The following is a 21,042-nucleotide window of genomic DNA, read 5'->3' on the forward strand; positions in this document are numbered from 1 at the left end:
TGTTGCAACTGTCTGAAACAATGTTTTTAATACTGCTTGTCCCACTCTAGCTTGTTGTGTTGTGTGCACATCTACACAATAGTGTTTTGTGAAGGTGTGCGGTGTAACCCAGGTAGCCGCTTTGCATATGTCATCTAGTGGAATGTTTCCCAGAAATGCCATAGATGCTCCTAGTTTACGTGTAGAGTGAGCTCTAGGAGGAACAGTTAATGTTCTCTTTGCCTTTAAGTAGCATATTTGAATGCATTTTACAATCCATCTGGCAATGCCCGCTTTGGAGATGGGATTGCCTTTATGTGTGGGAGAAAACGCAACAAATAGCTGTTTTGTCTTTCTGAAAGTTTGTGTTCTTTCTATATAGTACAATATGGCCCTTCTAACATCCAGTGTATGTAGGGCTCTTTCAGCTACTGTTTGTGGTTTTGGAAAGAAAACCGGTAATTCCACTGACTGATTGATGTGGAATGCTGAAATAACCTTCGCTAAGAATTTTGGGTTTGTTCTAAGAACCACTTTATTTTGGTGTAGCTGCATAAATGGTTCTTGAATCGTAAAAGCCTGCAGTTCACTTACTCTTCTAAGTGACGTGATAGCTATGAGGAAGGCCACCTTCCATGTGAGGAATTGTATTTCACACCTATGCATAGGTTCAAAGGGTGGCCCCATTAGTCTGGTAAGCACTATGTTGAGATTCCAGACTGGGGAAGGTGGTCTTCTTGGTGGAATGACTCTTTTGAGTCCTTCCATGAAAGCTTTAATTGCTGGTACTTTAAACAGTGACAGATGTTGCCTGTTTTGTAGGTACGCCGCTATGGCTGCGAGATGAACTCTGATAGAGGTATATGCTAGGTTACATTGCTGTAAGTGTAATAAATAGCAAATGATTTGTTTAGTGGATGCGTCCAGAGGGTTGATGTGCTTACTGTTACAGTGTATAGCAAACCTCTTCCATTTTGCTGCATAGCATGCTCTGGTGGTAGGACGTCTTGCTTGTTTAATGATTTCCATGCATTCTGGTGGTAAATCTAAATACCCAAACTCTATGACCTCAGGAGCCAGATCGCTAGGTTCAGTTGTTTGGGATCTGGGTGCATTATTTCTCCATGGTTCTGTGTAAGATGCATGGGTAATAACCTTAGCTTTTGATGTGGTACTTGTGAGAGTTGTAGCAGCGTGGTGAACCACGGCTGTCTTGCCCACGTGGGTGCCACTAGTATCATTGTCATTGAGTGTTGCTGCAGTTTCCGAACCAGTAATGGAATTAGTGGTAGAGGAGGGAACGCGTAAGCAAATTTGTTGGACCAATTTATCCACAGTGCATTGCCCTGGGACCTTTGGTGTGGGTACCTGGATGCGAATTCTTTGCATTTTGCGTTCTGATGATTGGCAAACAGATCTATCTCTGGTTGCCCCCATTTTTGGAAGAATGGCTGTAGTATTTGGTCGTGCAGCTCCCATTCGTGTACTTGTTCTGACTGTCTGCTTAGGATGTCTGCTATTTGATTTTGAACTCCTGGTAGGTGTTCCGCTAACAGGTAGATCTTTTGAGGAATGGCCCATCTCCATATGTCCTGTGCTAGTCTGGACAGTTGGAGAGAGTGTGTCCCCCCCTGTTTTTGAATATAATACATTGCAGTCATGTTGTCTGTTCTGATCAGGACTGCTTTGCTTGTTATTTGCATTTGGAAAGCTTTTAGTGCTAGAAATATTGCTAATAGTTCTAGGTAGTTGATGTGCAGTTTCTTTTGCTGCACACTCCACTTCCACTGTACTGTGTATCTGTCCATATGCGCTCCCCATCCGGAGAGCGATGCGTCCGCTGTTATTATTACTTGTGGAATTGGCTCTAGGAACGACCGTCCCTTGGAAATGTTTTCTGTGTTCCACCACTTCAGAGAGCGATACGTCCGGTCGTTTACCAACACCAGATCTGTAATCTGACCTTGAGCCTGATTCCACTGTGTCGCTAGACACTCTTGTAGTGGGCGCATTTGTAGTCTGGCATGTGGTATTAGCAGTATGCAGGAGGACATCATGCCTAATAGTTGCATAAACACTCGTGCTGGTAGTGAGTGTTGTGGTTGAAATCTTTGTATTAACCCGACCATTGTCTGTACTCTGATTGGGTTGGGGTATGCTATTGCCTTTTCTGTGTCTACTGTAGCCCCCAGGTATTGCTGAATCTGGTTTGGTTGCAGGTGTGATTTTTTGTAGTTCACCGTGAACCCTAGGTGGTGCAGCAATTGAATTGTCTTCTGTGTGTTGTGAAGACATTCTTCCTTTGATTTGGCCTTTATTAGCCAATCGTCCAAGTATGGGAAGACATGTATTTGTTGTCTTCTTAGGTGTGCTGCCACCACAGCTAGGCATTTTGTGAAAACTCTCGGTGCTGTTGTGACACCGAACGGAAGGACTTTGAACTGATAGTGTTGTCCTTCTAACACAAACCTTAGGTATTTTCTGTGGGCTTTGTGAATTGGGATATGAAAGTAAGCGTCTTTTAAATCCAGTGTAGAAAGAAAGTCCCCTTTCTTCAGTAAAGGGAGTACTTGTTGGAGCGTGACCATGTGGAAGTGCTCCGAATTTATGTAAGCATTGAGAGGTCTGAGGTCTAATATTGGTCTTAGGGACCCGTCCTTTTTGGGGATCAGGAAGTATAGAGAGTATACTCCTGTTCCTTGTTGATCTTTTGGGACCTTCTCTATTGCATGCTTTTGTAGAAGTGCTAGAACTTCTTCTCTTAACAATGTCAGATGATCTTGACTCATTGGACGCTGTTTGGGGGGGATATTTGGTGGGGTAGCTGTGAGTTCTAGGCAATAACCATGTTGGATAATTTGTCTCACCCACTTGTCTGACGTGATGTTTTCCCAGACAGGTAGGAACTGTGATAGACGTCCCCCGACCGGTGTTATGTGGTCTGGGGGGAGTTCTATGAAGTCACTGTTTTGGTGTTGAGGCGTTGCGGTTGTTATTATTTCCGCGGCCTCTACCCTTATTGTTGTTACCTCTGTAACTGCCTCTTGAATTACCTCTGGGTGATGTTGGTGTGAAAGATGTGGATTGCTGATTCGTTCCTGTGTTCTTTGAGCCCCCTCTATAGGTGGATCTACGAAAGGAACCTCTGTGTGTTGGCTGTTGCAATGCTCCCATTGACTTAGCCGTTTCCGTATCTTTCTTCATTTTTTCTAATGTCTCGTCTGTGCTTGAACCAAACAATGTCTTCTGATCAAATGGTTTGTTCAGTAGGGCTGTTTGTACTTCTTGTTTGAATCCTGAGATTCTAAGCCATGCGTGCCTTCTTAGCATGACACTAGTGTTAATAGACCTTGCTGCAGTGTCTGCTGCATCTAATGCACACTTAATGGAAGTATTGGTTATTATTTTACCTTCCTGTATTAATTGGTCTGCCTTCTTCTGATGTTCTTTTGGGAGATGTGTGAGAAGTTTTTCTAACTCATCGTAATGTGCCCTGTCGTAACGTGCGAGTAGTGCTTGTGTATTGGCTATACGCCAGCTATTCGCTGCCTGTGATGCTACTCTTTTGCCTGATGCATCTATTAACTTCGACTCTTTATCTGGTGGAGGAGCCTCTCCTGTAGATAATGAGTTTGCTCTTTTACGAGCGTTTGAGACCACCAGCGAGTCTAGAGGTACATGCCCTCTAATAAATATTGGGTCCTTTGGAGCCGCTTTGTATTTTTTATCGATTCTTGGGTTTAACACCCTGGCTCTCACTGGGTTTTCGAATATTTCCTCTGTGTGAGTAAGAAGACCCTTCAGCATAGGAAGAGTACCTGATGTTCTCTGTGCATTAGGTAGAGTCTCTAACAAGAAATCCTCTATTTGAGGTTCTGTATGCATATCTAGTTTGTGATATTTTGCTGCCCTATTAATGAGCTGCACAAAACCTGTGTTATCAGGTGGTGAAGGCTTTGAGGGATATAGCTCTGGGTCGTTGTCCTCATCTGACCCTACATCATAACTTTCCCATGGATCCTCCTCATCTGGGATAGTTTCGTCATCCCCTTGAGGTTCTCCCTCCCCTAGATCACTGTCTACATCTGACTGAGGTGTAGCTGGTCTTGGTGTGGAAGGTGTAGGAATATTTGGCCTATTGTGAGGAATAGGAGAAGAGGGTGTGACTCTAGGACGAGGAGAAGCAGGAGGAGTTATATTCGTCCCCATTGTTCTCTTTTTTGAAGGAAGAGGTTTATCTTCTGACTGTTCACTCTTTCTCTTCTTCGTGACCACTTTCCCAGTTTGTGGATCAATAAACAAGATCTTTTGTTTGGGATCTGTCTGTTGCTCCTGAATCGGTACCGAGGGTCCTGGTTCCGAGAGCTGTTTTTGTTTTCGATCGTCAGATCTTGTTGTTTTCGACACCGAATGTCTGCTCGATTCCGACTTTCTGGGTATCGAGTGTCTTTTGGGCGATAAATCATATTTATGTTTTGACATGGAATGTTTCGATACCGAGCTCTCCTTTGTATGTAGCCTCGGTGCCGAAGTCGATGTCGCCCTTTTCCCGGATCCGACATGGTGGGAGTCCGAGTGTTTCGGTTTCAGTTTCGGTTTCGTTGCCGGGCCCGAGGGCGGGGCGTCGGAAACTTTTTTCAGCGGTTTGACCGGGCCCGAGGGCGGGGTCGTTACCGCACGGGGTCGGTTTTTCGGTAAGGGGACGTCGTCACTCACGGTTTGTTGCTCGAAGAGTTCTTCAACCTCCGACTGGTCCCCTTCCGACCCCGACTGGTCCTCTTCTTCCTCGATTTGTTCGTCTCCGAACAGCTCCGGGATCGCTTCCGCCTGCATTCTGGAAACCTCGTGTCTTCGAGCTCGGCGATTTCTAATCGTTAGCTTGGCGGAGAATGCTGCGCAGGCTTCGCAGTCCCTGGATTCGTGTTTAGGCGATAGACAGAGGTTGCACACCTTGTGTAGGTCCTTGTGTGGGAACTTAGCACCACACGTTGGACATTTTTTGAATGGAGTCCTTTCCATGGACTCTGGGCTTGACTGCGTCGAGAAAGGCCTCCTGTTCTTCGACGTAGATCCAAGTTTTTCTCTTCTATTTTGAATTTGTAACGCGTCGGAATGGAAATGAACGCGTTCGATAACAATACCGTTGAATTGGAAAGGGAATACGCGCCGAAAAATCACTTTCTTCTGAAGTTGATCTGGAGCGTCTCGATCTTCATCCGAACCCGATGGCGGAAAAAAACAATCTAAGGATGGAGCCGATGTCCATGCGCACTACCAACCAAGGGAGGAGTCACCAAGATACAAAAGACTCTCCAAGAGAAAAACAAAGTGCAATCATCCGAGCCCAACACCAGATGGCGATCTATTCATAATGTACCATCTGCAGCCCATATGCCTCGAACCAAAGATTATGTAATATAATGTAATGTATCCAGCATTTATAAAGCGCTCTGTAACGCCACGGGTATCCTGGCGCTGAAAGACCGACAGTTCCACTACACACGCAGAGTTTGCCTACAGCAAGAGATGCAAAACAACACCCTGGGGAAAAGATGGGTTTTAAGTTTTTTTCTAAACTGTACGAAATCCTCTAATTCTCTGATGTTGAATGGGAGGTTATTCCACAGCTGTGCCGCTGCGCAGCTGAATGCTCTGCCACCAAATCTGGAGGTTCGTGCTCTAGTGGTGCGGACCAAGTGAGCAGCAGAGGAGCGAGGTATTCGTGGTGGGGAGTACCAAGCAAATTTTTTCTGCAAAGTCCAGGGTCCAAGCCCTTGAAGGGCCTTGAACACAATGCACGCAGCTTTAAACTGGATTCTCTGAACCAGAGGAAGCCAGTGAAGATCGATAAGAGCCGCATATGCAGAGTCATCCCATCTCCTCTTTAAGGCTAATTTGGCGGCGATTGTTTGTATTCTTTGTAATCTCTTATGGAGAAAATTAGGTGCACCAAGAAGCAGGGCATTACAGTAGTCTAGCCGACTCAAAATGACGCTTCTGACTACTAAAGTTATAACTGGTATTTACCTGCACTGCAAGGTAGGGCTGTCCCGTCGTCCATGGAGCTGCTTCTGCTTTGCTGGCCGCGTTGCTCTTCATCACTGGAGCCTGTTACCACGGTGTCTGAAAATGACAACTGGTGCTGAACATCTGGTGGAAAGTACTGGGAGAGTTCTGATTCTGAACTCACGGACTCCTGCTGAAGAAACAGCGCAGACAAAGTTAGGTTGTTCGAGTTTACTTAGCCTATTAATTAAGTGTTGGTTAAAGTTAAATATCTTATAAATATATCATATGACCAGCTGTGCAAAACACCTAATTGGTTTAGACCCATTACGTATAACGAATTAAAACTATATATTGGGCATTGCAAAATTTCTTAACGAGTGTCCTGTTAAATAAGCATTGGCATAGCCAGTAGGTCTCGCCTTTGGAACGATATAAGTGTTTAGATAGAGCTCTTTGCTTTGTTAACTATTGTGAGATGTCTGCGGAATAACATGCCTATTTTGGTGCCAAAGGCCCCAAAATCTGAATTGAACAGTAAATACTGTACACTCTTCCCCTGCTAACTTTCGTCAGGTTTGACCTGCCAATATTTAAGGATGTGTGAGGTTTTTTTGATGCACCTACTAACTACCAGGTGTGGTCAACAGGACCCATCTTAGAATTCTGACCTGTGTGCAAACAGGGGTTTGTGGAGAGGTTGGAAATCTACGATAACTCAGAATCAAATGTTACTCAGGATGATTCAAGTTTTTGCACAGCATTGTCGTGTTTTACCTCAACATCTGGAGTGAAATACTGTCAGGGTATCTTTTTGTAACTGTTGTAGCCTGGACCCAAGCAACCTCACCTCATATTAACAATCATTGGCATAGCCAATAGGTCTCGCTTTTTGGGACCTTATAAGTATTTAGTTATGCAGCACAATATCCTTTGTGCAACAACATCACCTGTTGCATGGCTAAATACTTATAAAGTCCCAAAGGCGAGACCTATAGGCTATGCCAATGCTTGTTATAATATAGATAATGGACACACTCAAGCTCAAGGGTTTTTTCAAAATGTTCTCAGCGGAACACCTCGTTCTGCCACCTAAACCAGGTGTGGCCCCTTAACAATCACAACACAGCTTCTGAATTAATGCGACAGGGATGAAATATTGCTGCATTTTCCAAGAAATCACAATACAAGGGGCTGAGGATACTGTTATACCCTAATTATAGGAAGCAGAAGAGGAAATAGTACAAGCCTATTTATGCCAGGCTTGGGGATCGTGGAATCAAATATGCACCTGTTTCTGGCAAAGCTGAAAGTGATGAAGGGTGGAACGTGTGAGAAACTGGGTTATTATTTGTGAGGGGTGGAATCCCTACTCAAATAATCAACCCAATCCTTGTCAGGATGAGCCACAGTTTGTTCCCCAGTTTATGATGCACACAATAAGATGATGGATGGAGCGCTAAACCTTTTCAGACACTCACTCTCAGTCACTATTAAATCTAGGTTAAATCCGTCATCTTTATTTCTCTCACTTCGCCACCCAGTTCAGACCCAGCCATATGCAAATCCGCCTTGACCCTGTTCCTCATGGGAACAGTCCAGCCAGAACTGCTAAGTCAGCTCTTCCCTGGACTCGAAACCAGCATTCTAGGACCGGTTTTGGTGTAACACCTCCTCATCAGCCAGGCTAGCTTCAATCCAGTGGCAATGTGAGCAAGGGACCCACATCTGGGCATACCCTGCCAACTTAGGGCAAACAATGCAAACATAATAAGATGGACAGAGCGCTGAAACTTTTCAGACACCAAGCCATATTTTGATTGTACATCATATATAAACTTTGCTAAAAGCACAATAAAAAAAATACTTAAATTCCTCTGCTTGACTGTGTTGGACTGGTGTAATCCAGGCAGGAAAATGTGAGTTCTGTTTGATCTTGTGTGCTGGTTACTGTCATTTATCACTAGTACACCCGGATTACCAGTATTATTGCTCTGTAAACGGATAACCAATTTATTCCATTTAAGCATTTGACTCTTCAAGGGTAGGTAGATCAAGCAGTCAAGTTTATTTTCTTCAAGAAATGGTAATTAACCCTGTGAGTGTTGAGGAGAAGATGGTCTCACCCTCATCACCATTGGGACTGGCTGCGCTGAGTACAAGACCATCTTGTCCGTACCACCTAAGTGGTTAATACTTTTTGCCTTATATTTGGTCTTGCCTAATAATAACATACTTACTCAATGTCCACTCAGAGTTTAACGTTTTAAACCTCTGCAGGACAATATTATGTTATGGGGGCATGTTTGCGAGCTCTTGGCTATCCCCAAAGACCCTTGAGGCTTGGTTCTCTTATAGCTTTGCTCAGTCAATAGATCAATGGTAGTAGGCAAAACAATACAATTGATATAAACAATATGTGTACTGTTGCACTTCTGCACTGTACTCAAGCTTCACTGTAGCTTTGAGTGGAAAGTAATTATCAAACAGAGGGAAAAAAATGAACACTACTAAAAGAGGACAGGGATTGCTCCTGCACCAAGATTTCTTTTCTTCAGGGTACCATGCTTCTTGATTTCAAACCCAGTAAACTTAACAGATCTTCCAGGGCTACTGTGATCGATGCCAAGGATGCTGAATGCTTCTAAAGAGAACCCTTGGTATAGCTCCAGCAGGTCTCCTTGAAATCTCAGTTTATTGGCCCTTATCTTGTCTTAGGGCCTGTGATATTTAGCCAGTTGTATAAGGACAGTGACGTCACTAAGATCAGTTCTATAGAACCAGTGCTAAAAGACACAGCGCAGGGTTACCGCTACCATAAAGCTTCTACAACAGGGTATGGTATTGTCAGCATGCAGCCTGTGTGTGTTGCTGCTGCTGTTCCCTGCACCTCCTCCGCTCTTTGTGCTGCGGCTGGGTGAGGACAGCCCTGCAGGCCCCGGGATTCACAGACAGCGCGAGCAGTTACGGGAGCCCCATGGCGGCGTGGCGGGAGCAGGCTGAGCACCATGAGAGAAGCTCGGACACTGGCAGCCGAGAGAGGGACCCCCCGCCGCCTCTCGCAGGGTTTTAACAAGCCAGTCAGACTCACGGGGTCAGCGCTGCAGCTGCCCAATGCGTGTCTCTCGCTCTGTAGGCAAGCATTACCAAGGCTGTATTAAATAAATAAATGGCAATGGGGATCGCCGCTCGATGCTGTTTGGGAGGTGGGAGGGGCATTCATTACTTAGTGTGTACATTTGAAAAACAAAAAAAAAGTTGCACTTTAAAGAAAAACAAGCAACAAACACGAGCACCTCACGAGGCGGGCGGGAGAGGTGGGCGCGATTCACTCGCGGGAGCGATAATTGCGACCAGATGGGCCACGAGCTTCCGCAAGTGAATCTCCCGACGTGCATGCGCTGCCATTGAAGGCAATGGAACGTGCGCACGTACTTGGCTGAAAAGTCAAAGCGACGGCAAAAGGTAATTTGCCTTTGCAGCGAATGCGCTCTGCGAAGGCGAGACCTAAAAACGTTGTCCATCCTTCAAAGAGCTTCAGAATCCCAAGTGAAGTGTAGACGGTTTGTGCCCGGGTGAGGATTCCAAGATCCTTGGGGGTTTGCACGCATGTTTTTCACCAGGTAGAACTGGGTAGAGCTGAATTTGCACATGGAAAAACACTATATTGTTATCCTTTCTTTTAAGATGCAGAGCTCTAAGTAATGTGGTAATACTCCATGCGGCACCTACTGCACCCTGCAGCATCAGTATTTATAGGGCGTGGTATTACCACAGCAACATACAGCAGCATTTTGTGTTGTTTGTGGTAACCTGAAATATAGGGGAGCAAAAGACCGCTATCACTATAGCACTCTTGTGAAATTTATATCAATACAATAAATGGCGGCAGAGGGGTGAATGGATGGGGGATGTGAATGGGCAGGAGAGAGGTGAGTGGGCAGGACAGCTGCAAATGGGCAGGAGAGGCGTGAATGGGCAGGAGAGCAGTGAATGGGCAGGAGTGCAGTGAATAGGCAGGAGAGAGGTGAGTGGGCAGGAGAGGAGTGGATGGGCAGGAGAGGCGTGAATGGGCAGGAGAGCAGTGAATGGGCAGGAGAGCAGTGAGTGGGCAGGATAGAGGTGGATGGGCAGGAGTGCAGTGAATGGGCAGGAGAGAGGTGAGTGGGCAGAAGAGGCGTGAATGGGCAGGAGAGCAGTGAATAGGCAGGAGAGCAGTGGGTGGGCAGGAGAGGGGTGACATGGTAGGAGAGCAGTGAATGAGCAGGAGAGGGGTAAATGGGCAGAACTGGTGAATGGGCAGGAGAGCAGTGAATGGCGGGAGGGGTAAGTGGGCAGGGGAGCAGTGAATGGGCAGGAGAGCAGTGAATGGGCAGGAGAGCAGTGAGTGGGCAGGATAGAGGTGGATGGGCAGGAGTGCAGGGAATGGGCAGGAGAGAGGTGAGTGGGCAGAAGAGGCGTGAATGGGCAGGAGAGCAGTGAATAGGCAGGAGAGAAGTGGGTGGGCAGGAGAGGGGTGACATGGCAGGAGAGCAGTGAATGAGCAGGAGAGTGGTAAATGGGCAGAACTGGTGAATGGGCAGGAGAGCAGTGAATGGCGGGGAGGGGTAAGTGGGCAGGGGAGCAGTGAATGGGCAGGAGATCAGTGAATGGTAGGAGAGAGGTAAATGGGCAGGTGAGTGGTGAATGGGCAAGAGGTGAATGGGCAAGAGAGGTGAATGGGCAGAAGGAGGTGAATGGGCAGAAGGAGGTGAATGGGCAGGAGGGGGTGAATGGGCAAGAGAGCATGAGAATGGGCAGGAGCACGGAAAAGAGCGGGAGAGGGGTGACTGGGCAGGAGAGCGGTGAATGGGCAGGAAATGGGTGAATGGGTAGGAGAGCAGTGAATGGGCAAAAGAGGGGTGAATGGACAGGAGTGGGGTGAATGGGCAGGAGGGGGTTGACTGGGCATGAGAGGGGTGGCTGGGCAGTAGAGCGGTGAATAGGCAGGCGAGCGGTGAATGGGCAGGAGAGGGGGAATGGTAAAGAGAGTTTGTGAATGGGCAGGAGAGCGGTGGATGGGCAGGAGAGCGGTGGATGGGCAGGAGAGCGGTGGATGGGCAGGAGAGAGGTGGATGGATAGGAGAGAGGTGGATGGGCAGGAGAAAGGTGGATGGGCAGGAGAAAGGTGGATGGGCAGGAGAGAGGTGATGGGCAGGAGAGAGGTGATGGGCAGGAGAGAGTTGATGGGCAGGAGAGCGCTGATGGGCAGGAGGGGGTGAATGGGCAGGAGGGGGTGAATGGGCAGGAGGGGGTGAAGGGGCAGGAGGGGGTGAAGGGGCAGGAGGGGGTGAAGGGGCAGGAGAGGGTGAATGGCAGAAGGGGTTGAATGGCAGGATGGGGTGAATGGCGGGAGGGGGTGAATGGCGGGAAGGGGTATAGTGAATGGGCAGGAGAGCGGTGAATGGGGCGGAGGGCGGTGAAGGAGAGGGTTTACTGGTTTGAGAGGGGTGGATGGGCAGGAGAGTGGTGTTAGGCAGGGGTGTGGTGAATGGGCAGGAAAGTGTTTACTGGCAGGAGAGGGGTGAATCTGCAAGAGGGCGGTGATGGGCAGGAGAGGGTTGAATGGGGATGAGAGGGGTGAATGGGGATGAGAGGGTGAATGGGGATGAGAGGGGTGACTTGGCAGGATGGCTGTGAATGGGCAGGAGGGCGGTGAATGGGCAGGAAAGGGATGAATGGCGGGTGAGTGGATAAGGGGTGGGAAGGCAGTGAATAAGGAGTTACTGGAATATGGGTGATGGTAAAAATAAGTTTGTTAAACATGGATCCTGGGTGTGCAGCGCCCTCTGAAGAGAGAGGGAGGCGTGGAGGCGGGGAAGGGACACACTAGGCCTGAGGAGGCAGCTGGGGCACTGCAGGTAGGAGAGGGCGCATCAAAGTGTCAGAGTGGGGAGAGTTCGAGGAGAGGTGAGAGTGGAGGAGGGGCTGTGAACAGGCTAGTGACCAAGGACACGAGGAGGGCTGGGAGAACATAGGGGTGAATAAAGCTAAGGGCGGACAGACGGGAGCCGCACCCCATGGAAGGTGAGGGACAGCCACGGCTGAACGGGGACTTGGGGCTGCCAGAAAGGGGGCAGTAGGGGGACATGGCAGGTGAAGTTGCTGACCTGGTACCAGTGGCCCTTAGTGGCCATTACATCTCTTGGCCGCTTCAGACCGCCCTAACCTCGTGGGAGCCACCGGGGACTCCCCCAGGCACTGATTGGGGCACAGCTCCCTGTAACTGAAAAGCCCGGCAGCAGTGCCGGGCACTGTATGCGCAGGAGGCCGACAGGGCCCCTGGGAGAGCAGAGAGAGCGCAACACATCCAATGCACAGTGTAAAGCGCACTGACTGCCAAGGCCTCAGTCTCTCGGCGCTGCACCTCATCTCAAGCCTCTCTGTCCTGAATGCTTGCATCTGGGGCACAAGAATAAACAACTGGACAGCACGGGGCAAGTCAATCAATGAATGGCTACATGAGTGGATATATGTATTGATGAATGGACAGCGAGCTGCGCAGGAGACCGAATCAACGCGAAGAAGGAGGCCACGATTCCTCAATTATCCCCACAGCATGTGGGGCTTCGAACGGAAAGCACGTTTTTTAATCTGGAAAGATGAAGTGAACGAACCCTGGAACGCAAGTGCTTCAAGGCGCACCGGACAGCTTCAGGGATTACCACAAACTAGTGCAGGCTGTGCCCGCAGCTGCCCCTGTGACCTCCTCAGCACAGCCCTGTGTTATATGCCTGATACAGTGTGTGGTAGTGTGAGGAGCTGTGATGTACAAGTTAAGTCTGTTTCACGCACACCCACACGGTACAAATGGAGCGCAAACTGCCCCTCGGTCGAGGTTTAAGGCACGAGCGCTCACAATACACTGACCTTCGTCAGGTCCAAGCTATAGACGGGTGTTTCATGTCATGAAAATGCATACTTTTGTGAAGGGGGCAGTGTGGTACATGCCTCACGGACTGGCATTGCAAGGGCAGTTGTGCCCCCTACTTGCACCTGCATTGGTTCTGTTCAGAACAGGATGCGTTCTCACGTTTAGGTACGTGTGCTGGATGTTCATGCGGAGCACTGTCAAAGTCTGTGCAAGGAAACTTCTTCGTGGAACTACTAATAGCGCTTCATGCAGGCCTGCCATTTCTAAGTGCTTTAAAAATTTAAATACATTGAGTGAGGACAGGAATTTTAAAAAAAAGTAAACATTTTCAAAGAGGGCTTCCATAGTTGGTTCTGACTTATTGAGATGAACGTACCAGAAAAGTAGAAGCTACATGCATTGCTGAAGTTAGCCCCTCCCTGTAGCATTAAGGCAGCTTCTCAGTTACGCTTCTGTGCACAGACTTCCAATCTTCCAGTAAATTACCGCTGTAAGGAAAGGAGGAGGGGTGTAAAAAGAAAAACAGGGAGCTGGACTGAGAGGAAGGGAGATACCCGAGAAGGAAGGAAAGGAACAGAAATAACGGAGCAGGGATGAACGCGAGGAGGTAAAGAGATGTGAAAATATGAGTAAAGGAGGGTCTGGGGAGCCGAGGGTCACTCGATGATGCACGCACGCTACGACCTGCTGCAGTATAGAGAGGCGGGGGGAGTGAAGGCCAGCAGAGTGACGCAATCTGTGGTGGGGGAGGGAGAAGGGGAGAGAATTGAATTACCCATGACTGAGAAAAGGCAGATGGCAGCTGCGCGCATGCACGTGCACGTTACCGCCAGCTTAAGGCCAGAAAAAGCATCTGGTATTACTTTGAAAACCCCCTTACTAAAAGTTGAGAAAGCAGTGCATGCTCTGCTCTAGGCTCGACCTAAAAAGAGTCCAACTCGCAACAAAGATTTACTTGCAAATACATAACCATGAGAAAACGGGCACAACTACACTTCTTAAAATCTTAAAAGTTGCAGAAGGATTTTGTAAACCTCAAAAGTGCATATTTATTTAAATTGAATACATTCTCATAGCGGCAGTCCCCATTTGGTTGACACAAAATTCAATCTGTACTGTATTTGTGTCTAATGTGTACAGCACCTGTGAGCACAGGTTTTTTGAGATTTTATAGCATATGGACTCTTAAATTCAAGAGGAGTGAAGACGTTGGATTAAATATGAGGCTGGCAAACTTCTTCGCGAACGATTTTTGCCTCCGCTGAAAAGAGACAAGTTTAAAGCAGGCTTTTTTTTATTGTGACGTCATTCTGAAATTTAGATTGGAATAATTCAACTTAACATGGAAACACTAAAGAATCTGTGCTTGTGACTATAGCTTATGACACAGTTGAAGAGGGCAAACTACTATGTCTCAAATAGGGTGACCACCTCCCTCCATGTCATCACACGGACTCTTTCTAGCTCTTGGTGTTAGGAGCTCAACCCCACCTAATAGTAATTAGTTGTAGGTGACAAGACCAATACTGTAGATAGTATCCGTGATGACATGGAGTAGAATGGATACCCTACATGGAGCATCACAGGCTTCAATGCTACACACTCGCAGGAGTCTGAGAACAAAGACCCAAAACAACCCATTCATGGGACCTAATAGCACTTCCCTGAGGACCACCACCAACATAAGGGTCACATTCTGACACATCCTGGTGAGGAATGGACCGCAACAGACTCATCTTTGATAATGTTATGTGTACCCTAAAACCAGTGGCATTGGAAGGAGGGTGCGGTGGGTGCGTGCCGGCCCCAGGTGTCATCACAGATGGGGATGACAAATGTTACAAATATGTGTTTTAAACACATATTTTTGCCATTTTGTCAAGCCGGGGGTGACAAGAAATTTTCCGCACCTGACCTTGCTACGCCACTGCCTTAAAAACATCAAGGGTGTAGGAAGTGGCCCTGCACTGATGGTGCATAGCTGAATCTAGAACGCATTTTAACCCTTAAAAGCAGTAAGAATGGATCAGATGTGAATCCTGTGAGCATCTTCTTAACCGCATCGCTGCGGCGGCTCTTCCCGCTGTGTGCGGCAAAATTCAAAGAGCCGTTTTACATGACGAGCTCAGCTCGTCATCAGCACACGACTACCGTGGCTGATGACGAGCTGAGCTCGTCATCAGCAGCGAAGAGGTTAAACCCAATGAACACAGATGTACTTAAGGAGCAGTTCAGAATTAGCAAGCTAAAACCATAGGACTCATAGTTAGCTGGGTGGAGTACATGCTGGATGTCACGGAGTACTGTGATGGAAGACTCTCCAGCAAGGGATCCTGCCCTAGTAACTCTGATCAAAGCACAACAAACCAGGGCCAAAGAATACCCCAGGGCGGTGGAACTCAAGCTCATACAAATGGAAAGGATAAAAAGACCACGCGTGTGAGGGAGTGGGGGAGACACTTTAGAGAAACCAGCTGAAGATGGAACGAGTAGGACCGGGCAATGCTGTGTCAACTCTTAAAGTGGAGAAACTTAATTCCCTTAATACTATGCCCTTGCCCACTAACACAAGTTAATTTTTACCCCTCATCCTTACATATCTAAAAACACTGCTGAGATGCATTCAGTGGGCACTTTTGTGTTGGTCGGTCTACGTCTTTTGGACTAGATTGTGATATGTATGGGCTGAGTGAGGAAGATACTGAGTAGCGCTGTCCTCCACAATAGAGGAATGTCCCCCACTCGCACTCAGATAAAGCGTTTCATCAAGTTCACAAATGTTGTAAATAATTGAAATATATGGTGTTTTCAAATCAAATTTTACTCATATTTTGCTTCCAAGTGCTACATTTCTTGTCCTTGTATTAATATTATAACAGTAAGAATACGATTCTGACACAATATCAGTTGTGTACTTGGTTACCCAATGCATTTCGGGCAGCAACCCTTCATCAGGGGTATAATATCTGTAATTGTTTAGGAAAGAAACGACCAGTCAGTCACACCACATGACCTACAGTCAGTTCAATCACTATGCTAAATGAGATAAGTTTTACTTGGTGATGGCATGCTATTTTTCACGATTGAGTGACATTGGCAAAAAAACAACAGTGAAGTTCTAATAAACATCGCAAACGGTTTTAAATGTACCAGTGGTCTCACAATGCAAGTGAGTTCCTAACATGAAAAAGAGTGAGCAAAAGAACCGAAGGTGCCTGCATCGAGTGAATTCTGCTATGGTAAGTGTAAAGCGTATGACTCTAAAGAACAACACCGGTAAACAGTGTAGTGTTATGCCTGAACAGTGGGTGAACACCGAGTTAGTGTAAATACACTTACCCAGTTTGTGTGATGTGCGGGGTGAGGATGAAACAGCAGCAGTCTTACTTCGATGGTACTTAGATTATAGTGGAATCTGACCTAAACGACCATCAGATTCAGGCAGGTTCCTGTCCGCAGTAGCATGCAAACATGACAAGTGTGTGACATGAAGCACAGTACCACTGTGGAAGTGAATGTTTTAGTGACAGAGAAAATGAGAAAATGGGGTGATATTTAAAGACTTGTTGAACTGGTTTTGGTTTCAAATAATGTGCATGCTTCTCAGTAGAGCGGCATCAGTACTTGTTGACACCAGGTTGAACAAGCATTTGCAATGCAATAGGACTCGCATATACGCGAGTTTGGGCTATAGGCATTGTATTTGACAATGCCTTTTATTTAGGTTTCATTTTTTAAAACATAAATCAAAGGCATCGTTATTTACAATGCAAATAGCTACAACTCGCGTAAATGCGAGACCTATTGCATTGCAAGTGCAGCATAATAGATTTTATGTAACAGAAAGGCAAGAAGCAGCGGGATATAAACGTGCTAGAAATAGTTTGTTCCAAATTCAGTTGGTGTAGAGGAAAATAAGTTGCCTGAAGAGTAAGGAACAAGAAAAAAAATAATTGTATAAACTTAATTGACCACTCATACAGCAATCTGTAATGAGGTAGTTTCCCCCTTAAAAGCACCAACATCACTTAAATGAACAATATCAACGCCATCTCACAGGCCCTACTTTATAGCCACATTAGAGTGTACCTCTTAGTGCATGTCAAATATCCTATACATGTACTCCTACTTCGTAAATCATCCAAATTCTTTTCCAGAGGTCATAATATTAACATTCACAACAGTACTAGCGAAAGAAAGAGTACTCGGCATAACAACTGCACCAGAACAGTAACTGGTCAATTCCCCTAAGTGTAGCACTATGTTCTGTGGCAGGCTAGTGGGGAAGGCTTCTGAAATCCAGGACCATGGGGGCTCCCACATAACATTTTATGACACTCAGGCTGCCGCCAGTGAAAATGTATTCCCCTTCCGTGTCGCTGTCTCCGGCTCCACTGAAACGTCCTCATCCCAAGGGTCGGGCCGTGGGTGTTCTGTGATGCCTAGGGTTGCCCTGGGGCTGCTGCAGCTACGGTCGGTGGTCACCATCTTCCCCACCAGCGCCTGAGGCTGCCACAAACATCACCGTGCTTGGCAGAGGTAGGGGGAGAAGTGGGGGCTGTAAACACCAGTGCGGGCCTAAACGCCTCTGCTGACAGGCAGATACTCAACAAGGATAACTTTATTCAGCCCCGAGACTCGGTCAGGGTGTGAGGTTGGGGAGATGTCAGGAGGGTCGGCGTGTGGGTCTTGGACTCCCACTATGCAGGAGACGAAGGGCTTCTTGGAGAGGCTGGTCCTAAGACAAGACAGTCCAACAGAGAGCGGAGGTGGCCATTTCCGTATCTGTATTATTTTTAATAATAATCTGTTCACAGACGAAAAACAAGGACAATTAAACGAGCGCACCTCCGGCCAGCGTGCATGTCAGGCCACCTATGGGGGAAGCAGCGCCGGCGCGTGTTTGCAAAAGCTGAATGAAAAAAAGGAATGCTCACCGACCTAATTAAAAGAGATCGTTTCACGCCGCCAGCACCCGAGATCCAGTCCGGATGGGCTAGCCGAGAAGGAGTCAGGGCGTTCACGAAGAAGCCTCGTTTCCAATCGGAGGTCAGCATTTAACTTAAATAATGACGCTGGCCAATGGAAAGGATGGGTGGAGCTTCAAGTCCCCTCCCAAAGTCTCCTTGACGACAATATATCTTGCAGAGCATGCACTGCAACGCTAGGCGAGACCTAAAAACCAGACCAGCACATAGCCAATAGCATGAATCAAAAAGCATCAGCAAAAATTAAGGAAGGCCATTCAGAAAAAAATGTCAGAACTCAAACCATTCTGTGGACCCCAAGGATGTTAGGCAGGAGTGACATGGCCTAAACAAGAGGAAATATTGGATGTATGATGTTACAACGCATGCTTTTACCACGCATGCCTTTACAACGCGGTTTTTACAACGCATGGCTTTACAACGCATAGTGCTTTGGGGCGCTGGATAGTGAATAGTTTAATTTACTATTCCAACTCCAGTCCCCGTGGATAGTAGGGAAGGTGTTGGATAGTAAATTAAACCTATTCCCTATCCTAGAGCACCCCCCAGCGCAATGCGTTGTAATGGTTTGCCTTGTAAAAGTTGCGTCGTAAAGGCACTGAGTGGTAAAAGTTGCGTTGTAAAGGATGTTTCCCGGAAATATTCGGTGCCTTAGACGTTTTCCAATACCTAGGCCATGAAATGCATTTTTTTGGGTGGAATTTTGCAGCGAGAGCCTGAGATGGCCCACTTCAAAGCTCTGGCAGGGGATTCCATTTCATGTAGATGTGGATTACAGTTGATATGGGATTGAGTGTGGAGATATCTATAAGCTCTCTTAACACCTCAAAGGTACCACTGCATTAACTTGGAACTGCACTTGACCCAAAAGTCTAACATATCTAACTGCGGTTGTGGATCCCAGCAGGAGGCGACCTAGCCAAACATCTACGATGCCTATGTTTCAAGATGGACCTGGTTATGATAACAATTCAAGTAAAAGATAAATATTGTGGATACGATACTAATGTTGATTGATATGGACAACCTCAATATAATACAATACAACCATTATAAATAGGAACAGTACAACAGCCTGATCTGAACCCACTAATCTGGCAAGTTGTACCCACAAAGACCATGTTCTGCAGTCATGCCTTGTCACAGTGTCAGCTAGGAACAACTCTGCCCAGAAGGCACTAGGCACAGGGCCAGACCCTGTTCCCAATAATACTTCTCTACTAAAGTACAACGTTAATTAAAGCACAGAGGAGTCCGACTGGCGGCAAGCATGTTTTAAAGATTGAAACTCTAGCAAACACAGCATCTGTCGGAGTCAATAGTATGAATGCTTCGATTCTTGGACATGCTAAGAATAGAACAGATTCTAAAACAGATTTCCCAAATTAATTGTCTGATTTTTACCTTCCCAATGAATCTACATGGCCTGCTCATGCTTCTTTATACAAAATAATATCCCCCATACATGATACTAGCGAGCAGTGCTTGATTTGAGCCGGTGGTTACCGATGTTAAGGACTGGCACTTAATTGTCTACACTGCGCTTATGATGGTATGCCACATGGTAGTGCTGTTTAATTAATTTAAATATGAGCAGAATAACAGGTGTTTGTCAACTAAGTATACCCTAAAACATGACTAATACCTGCCCCCAATTTATTCATATAACTTTGGGGGGATGGAATAGTCTGAATTGCCACACTTGCGGGAGTGTGATGGTTAGTAGCTGTGTTGGTACTGTCATTTGCAGTGCTGACAGGGGCAGTGAGTGGTGCAAGCTGCAGTGGCCCTCTGACAAGGGCCCTGGCACTTATTTTTTTTACAAATTAAGCACTGCTAGCGAGGTATGGTCACAGGCTACAGCAGTAGAGATGCATGTGCGAAAGGGATAACGGAGGTAGAGGTGGCAGGGAGGAGCGAGTGCTACTGTAGGAGCAGAGACAGAAGGGTGGGCCACAGGAGAGAAGGGGTATGGGAAGGGTACATGAGCGGATGTTGCCTACTGGCAGAGGTTTTGGGAAATGAAGGGGAGAGAACTGAGCCTGCAGGAGTTGAAAGGGTGGGTTAAAGGTGAGGGCTGCATGTGAACCAGAGACTATAAAGGGTTGTTTCTTAGAAAGGAGAGAGTTAGCTCATAATAGATATGGAAAAGCTTCAGAAGGTGCAAGGAGACAAATGGAGGAGAGGAAAGGTACAAGAGTGTTATGATAAAGGTGATTTAGTGACCAAGGTAACACCTGAAGGTCTCTTGGTGCTAGTTGATGCAGAGGGAGAGATGTAAGAGGAGGAAGAAGGAGGATGTGCAGCTGTAAACAGGTCTACAGCACATCCACCCCAGTGTAGGAATCACTTGTTTCAGGCCTATCTGAGAAGGTGCTGCAGGACCAACCATCACTGACTGGCTAATAACTGGCAGAGTTTTACAGGTAGGCACAACAATTGATAGTCACCATTCTTAGCTTACCTGCGATATTGTAAGTTCCTCATGCAAACCCACGAAGGGGGGGGGGGGGGGCACACTTAAGGTGATGGTCAAAAAAGCAGCAGTTCACATTTTACCTCCCATAGGAAACTTTGCTGCTCACTACACAGAGAAACCCAGAAGGGAATTAAAGTAATCTTGGAATGAAACTAAACCGAAACAAAGGTTCAGATGGAGGGATGATTGGCTTCCTTATTTTTTGTTAAACAACTCAGAAGTCCACATATAAAACACAGTTACCATTTCAAATGAAAACTGAAATTAAAACTGAAATTCACAAGTTATGGTTATGGTTAGGGTTATGGTTAGGGCTGCAATCTGTAACTCGCACAACTACCATGCAAACCATAACTATCACACTAAATGCAAATGCTCATGACCTCACAATATTTATACCAATAACTAACACCTAAAAGGAAATTGATATGAAATAACAACATAAACTTCAATAAATGCACAATGCTGCAATCCAAGTCACCCCTTTCGAAGTTGTTAGTATAATGCGGTACGTGATTTAACACTCAGGCCAATTTGTAATGTTTTTAACTGCATCTGTCACATTAGCACATGAGCACTGCAGTTGAGGAGAAGACAGGCCAGAAGGGACCGGCTGGTACAGCTCCAGGAGGAAATATGAGAAGGAGAAGAGAGAGTCACAGGGGCGGGGGTGAAGA

The 21,042-nt window shown here is 46.6% G+C and overlaps 1 protein-coding gene across 1 annotated transcript in view; it reads right to left on the reverse strand.

The window, feature by feature from the left end:
• Positions 1 to 21,042, reverse strand: part of PDZD2 (PDZ domain containing 2) — a 997,171-nt gene that overhangs the window by 130,547 nt on the left and 845,582 nt on the right. The window contains exon 16 of the mRNA XM_086960493.1: positions 6,007 to 6,178. Within this exon, the coding sequence (XP_086816619.1) occupies positions 6,007 to 6,178 (172 nt within the window). The remainder of the gene's footprint in view (positions 1 to 6,006; positions 6,179 to 21,042) is intronic.

This window comes from Lissotriton vulgaris, chromosome 3_1 (assembly GCF_964263255.1).
Source record: "Lissotriton vulgaris chromosome 3_1, aLisVul1.2, whole genome shotgun sequence".
NCBI lineage: Eukaryota > Metazoa > Chordata > Amphibia > Caudata > Salamandridae > Lissotriton > Lissotriton vulgaris.